The 5,679-nt window shown below is 37.7% G+C and overlaps 1 protein-coding gene across 1 annotated transcript; it reads right to left on the reverse strand.

Annotated features, from left to right (window-relative positions):
* Positions 1-402: 402 nt before the first annotated feature.
* LOC101291881 (WD repeat-containing protein 13-like) lies at positions 403-5,204 on the reverse strand. Its single transcript, XM_004290232.1, has 12 exons — positions 4,929-5,204; positions 4,737-4,852; positions 4,561-4,630; positions 4,328-4,472; positions 4,104-4,241; positions 3,435-3,574; positions 3,024-3,071; positions 1,781-1,891; positions 1,511-1,692; positions 1,302-1,423; positions 789-865; positions 403-705 (listed from the first exon to the last, which is right to left on the reverse strand). Exons 1-12 carry the CDS (start codon positions 5,184-5,186, stop codon positions 595-597), a joined length of 1,518 nt encoding a protein of 505 aa, XP_004290280.1. The 5' UTR covers positions 5,187-5,204; the 3' UTR covers positions 403-594.
* Positions 5,205-5,679: the final 475 nt, after the last annotated feature.

Consider the following 5,679-nt stretch of genomic DNA (forward strand, 5'->3'; position numbering starts at 1 on the left):
ACTCATTAAGCATTGCGTTATGAGCCAATGCTTAATGAGTGAATCAGGGAATGTAATGGATATATCCTATAATGCTTCATCATTTTAAGATGAGTTCAAATCGTTACATAAGATAGAAGCCTCAGAATCCAGCGGAAGCTTCTTGTGTTGAGGAACACCTTATGCAATTCTGAGCCGAAATTTTATGGCAAACGATATTATTATTTTGAACCCTCTGAGACCATCGAAGCAGAAATTGGATTTCATCTTTATTCCAAAGATGATGAAACAGTCTATTATCTACAAGTTACATTTTCTTTTTTATTTTGTGTTCATCTCGGAATATCAAAACATACACGCTGGAGTGGAAAGAGAGCCTAGCTTATTCAAATTAAAGCTCATTTTCTGGTTGAAAGCAGAACTCAGAATCCATTCATCTAATCTTCCTTTAATAAATTGGTGAAAGAATACACCACTAGTACAAATGTCACTATATCTCCTTTATCTTGCTGATACATGGACTTTGGGGCAATGAACATATTTTGTGCAAAAAAATGAGAGAATTAAGCAAAGAGCCTGTATGACGTGAAACTTGTATCTCTGTATATGTTTGTTTTAACCTGCCTTTGATCTCTTCCATACAATAACCGTACCATAGAAATCAGATGATGCTAATAAATTCTCTCCATGGTTCCAAGCAACCCCAATAACAGGAAATCGATGACCCTGCAGTTCACATATTTCGGTCATTTGGGTCCAATCTGAGAGAACAGAAAACTATTCCAATCTTGTATATAGAGAAGACAAACCTGTAACTTGTTTACACATGTATGCTTTGGCCGAGTTAAGTCGTAGAAGTATACATTTGAATCTTCACTTCCGGCAACTAGGTATCATGACACATGACAATGTTAGCAAGAAACAGCAAGTGTAATTGGTCATATAGTTGAGAGAAAATCATATTGCCAGAAGTCAGAAGAAAATATAGTTGATTGCTAACTCAGGTCTTGTCACAAATGTTCATCGTTTGTATACCATGTCATGTAGCTCGAAACATAACCTACTTCTAGGAGTTCCAAACAATTTTGAATTTAGTAAACCAGATTTTCTTCTGCATGCTTGATGAATTAATATAAGCTCTTGCACGCAATCATCCAAAGCAATGACTATCACTTGAAGAAAAACTTTACTTACGAAACAGTGCACGTACCAGTTAAAAATGCCCATTCTAGAAAGAACCTTAAGAAGCACGCACAGAGAAAAGAAAAATATTGCTTTTTTAGACACAGATAGATGTACAAAAGACAGACAGACGTGCACACCTATATACTCTCCTTTTTCAAGGGAAAGCAGAGGACAAAAAGAAGCCCGGATATTGTATATTCGTGGAGTTAATTTGAGTGAGCAACGAAGAGTCAAATAGCCTTGTATTTCCAGCGCAACACTATGACAAACAATCATCTTGTCAGTAAAAAAAGAAAACAAAGTAAAAATCTTGAAACAAAAAAGAAGTCAAATTTTGCGACCAAACCTAAAGAATGACAAACTTCCATCTTGAGTACATGTCAGCAACACAGGGCCACGAGCTAGCAGAGAAAAACTTCGGTACTCCACAGTTGTGATTGGAGATTTCTGTCTGCTGTTACTTCGATGCCGATGAGAGCGGGATAATACTCCAGTGTGAGAATTCATACTGACAGAATATACACACCCCTGCAACCAATTATCCAATACACTATATCAGTAAAAGTTACGCAAGTTCATCAACAAAGAACTGCAAATCAATAAGGCAATAACACACCGTCCCATCTCCACAGAAAATGATCTGTCCAGTGTGAGCATGGTCCATAGCGGTAACCTGACTGTCGAATGATATCTTATGAATGATCCTCCCAGTACTGAAATTGAAAACCTGATATATGAATGCAGACATACCACCAATCAAATCTAATCTATTAACCTACAAACCAGAAAAGCCCAACACTAGAGAAATGACAAACTCAGTTTTTCACATACTTTGGATTGAGATGAATAAAACATATAACCTAGGCAGCCAAATCAATTTATTTTTTTTTTTTTTTTTTGGTTAGGGCTTGTGAATGCGAGTGCAAATTACAATTGTATTGATTGCATACCAATTGTAATCAGTCAGTTAACATCAATTAACTCTGTAGCTTAAAGCATCACAAATCCAGTTCCATATGTATTTGAGATCCTGGATATAACACTAGTATCTAATGCCATTTCAAAAACATAATGTTAAGACTTTTGAGTAATTTAGGTCAGAATATATAAAGATCACTTCAACAACATAATGTTAAGAATTTTGAGTAATTTAGGTCAATATATATATATATATATATCACTTTTGTGCTCGCTAAAACATCTTTGTAGTTCTCTTATGTTCAAAACTATATTACCTATGCTTTCCAAAAACACTCTCCATGTACTACTCGATCGTGCAAAACCCATTTATTTTTTACATTATCCTTTCAATAGTCAAGCATAAGTGAAAATATTTGACGATAACTGTGATTAAACAATTATAATTCTTTCAGAAAAAAAAAATTGAAAACATTATGGTCGTTACCAGATGGCTTACTGATTTTGGATTTGTTTGATTATTAGAATTATATTCTTTGAAAAAAAAGAGTTAAAGGTGTGGATGTGGTAACACTGTAGTGGGCCTAAAGGGCTGGTTAGCATAATTATATCCATCTCATTCAATTTACCTCCATCGTACAAGTTCCTTTGTTTGAAGCACAAGTAGAAAAGATGTTTCAAGCTTTCAGCACACATACAACTCCAATATTAACAAATATTCTAACCCATTCAATGAAGTCACATAAGCAGCTATATCTAAGTCCATAATATAACAGTATCCAACATGAAAGTATGAGCTGCAATATGCAAGAAAATCTGGGGCCACAATAAATCAGGATGGCCCAGTAGATAATTGTGACATCATGTTTGAAACCAAAAAATCTCATTTTTTCTTTTCGTTCAAAACAACAAGAGTAGCTGCTTAGGTATGCAACCCTTACCGTAATTTCTTTGTCTGCGTTGCCAACTGAAAGGAAGTTGTTATTTACCTGCATTAAGAAGATAAAGCATAAAACATACCTTAGACTTGCAGTATGGCACATCATAATCAAAATATACACAAGAAATGGTAAACAAACTCCCGTTACAATCATCCACTGAAAGTGAAGGGGAACAGGCATACTAGCTGATTGTAAATACGAAAAACAGCACTTGATTGAAAACATGGTGGATTCGAGTCCAATGGGGAAAAAAACAAACAAAGTCATTAACAACTTGGGCTAAGTAGAACAAATTGGATAAATGATTATGAAACACAAACTTCAAGCATGTATTTACTAAGTTATCTATCATAGAAAAGGACAGTGTCCTTTCAGAAAGGCTACATGTTCTTAAAGTTCGTGTACACTTACAGGGTGGAAACGAATACACAGTTGTGGAGAAACTCCATATATTACTCGTATGCATACACCTTTTGAAATCTCCCATACTCTCACAGTTTTATCCATTGATGAGGATGCAATGTACTGATTGTTTGACGAGAAATCAAAGTCTGAAAATAAACAAGAACATGATGTTTAGGACAAAGACCTATGCAAGGAAATTGGGAAGACTATGACTTCAATTATTGAATCTTCCAACATAATAGATTTCTAAATTTATACCAAGGAATCATTTGTCAACATTATAGGTTGTATTGCCACACAGAATCCCAATTGATAATCTAAGGGACTATCTAGAATCTACTGAGGAAATAACGTTGAGCCCATAACCAAGCAGAGATGGTGATGCTGGAAACAAAACCTCACTAAAGAAATTTGCATCCACTACAGAACAATGGAGTTAATGTTTAATCATTTGAACATTAATTGTGATGTTTCAGTTAACTTGTTGATTTACTAAACTGCTAAGGCCTAGCACTTCTCATTACTACTTTTTCTTATCTATATCACTTTGAATATAACTACTAAATTTTTGGCCATACGAATATACTTCTTAGAGGAGGCAAGAAACTTAGAAACACACATGCTAATGCAAAAGTAAGAGAAAATAAAACAGTAAAAAATACCAGTTAATCCAACCTGTAACATCTTTGGAGTGACCGTTCAGATGCTTGAGAATTGAAGGAGGATCAGAGACGGTGCATACAGTCAAGGTTCCATCTGATGCTCCATACGCAAGCAGATCTGAGCTCATGTGCCCAAACTTCAAAACAGTAACTGTACATAGCAACCAATGAGGATCATTTTTTTTGTGAAAAAAAAAAACATACATGTTCACTTATGTTCCTAATATAAAAAATTACCAGAGGCTCTGCACTGGTCGAAGATGCATTGCATTCCTACAAACGAGTACGCAGGCTGTTCACCCCGTCGACGTGGACGATCAGTATCACTAGTAGTCGAGCTAAAACTTCTACGAGATGAAAGTATACTGGGACTATGCAAATCCTGCAAAGAAACAGAGCTCCACTCATTACAATTCAAGCCATTTAAAAGAAACTTTCGCAACCGAAACTGAGGCTGCATTGCATCATACCCTGCCAGGAGTCCAGCTCTCGACCTCGTATAAAAGTGCACGCGGACTCGGAGGTTGAATCCATCGCCCGCTGATGCATCAATCAGCCTGACGTCAGCAATACGAATTTAACACAAATTCAAAGCACTGAATAAAAATCAAGAAAAGCTTGAGATGAGTTTTGATGAAGACTGTACCTGTTTCCCGGAGTGGTCTGCAGGCTCGGAGTCCGGAGACTATCCTTGTCCCAGTTCCTAGGCCTCCGAATGAAGTTCCGGAACGCCACGTAGCCCCTTTCATTGCATCTCCAGTCCTTTTGAAATCCACAACAACTCTGAGACTCAATTCACAGCAAAAGATGAATGAAATGTTACGAAGAAGAAGCTTACGAGGCGGCGATCAATGGAGGACGGCGACTTGCGGGAGAGGAGAAGGCGGCGAATGCCGATGTATTCGGGATCGGAGTCTGCGGGGCAAGGTTGGAGCAGGCACATCAGCAGGTCGGGATCGGAATGCTTCTTCTTCTTCTCCTCGTCGTCGTCGATTTTTTTCTGCGGTGGAGCACAGCCGTCAGCGGCACCGTGATTCGTATCATCTTTCTCTTTCTCTTCGTCCTCCGGATCGCCACCGCCATTTTTCTCCGCCATCTGGATTCGCAAATGACTTTGGCTACGTGTCTCTCTCTGTGGCTTAACTAAAAGTGTGCGAGCACAGCTTTGACATTGACTTTGGCTCTTTTCTTTCAAATTTTTATTTTTTTAATTCAAGTTTCTTTTGACGAAAACCTATAAAAACTCTTAAGTTGAAGACTAGTTAACGAAACAAGACAGATAGAAAATTTCTAAAGAGAGAGGCTCTTCCTTCGCTCTAGAAGTTTTCTCCACCACAACCAATATTCTGAAGCCAACCGCTTCCACCACCACCACCACCACCATGCCCACCACCATCATCTCCATCTCATCCACCCACTCCATCTCCTCCGTCCCTTGCACACAACCTCCCTTTTGTAGACCTATTTTCTCTTTCCTCTCTCTTCTTCAACTACATCACCCTTCTACCACTTCTATCCATTCACAATCAATGTTCTCATCTATCCTTCACTGTTGAGAGTACATCTCACTCTTAACACCTTCAATACTC

This window comes from Fragaria vesca, linkage group LG2 (assembly GCF_000184155.1).
Source record: "Fragaria vesca subsp. vesca linkage group LG2, FraVesHawaii_1.0, whole genome shotgun sequence".
NCBI classification, from domain to species: domain Eukaryota; kingdom Viridiplantae; phylum Streptophyta; class Magnoliopsida; order Rosales; family Rosaceae; genus Fragaria; species Fragaria vesca.

What these genes read in the sequence shown, in the direction of transcription:
- LOC101291881 (XM_004290232.1), bottom strand. Translation starts at nt 5,186, where the DNA reads ATGGCGGAGAAAAATGGCGGTGGCGATCCGGAGGACGAAGAGAAAGAG. An exon ending in TCACTCCAAAGATGTTACAG is followed by an intron (nt 3,575 to 4,103) that starts GTTGGATTAACT and finishes GTTTATTTTCAG; the next exon opens with ACTTTGATTTCTCGTCAAAC. An exon ending in TTTTCTGTGGAGATGGGACG is followed by an intron (nt 1,693 to 1,780) that starts GTGTGTTATTGC and finishes AATTGGTTGCAG; the next exon opens with GGGTGTGTATATTCTGTCAG.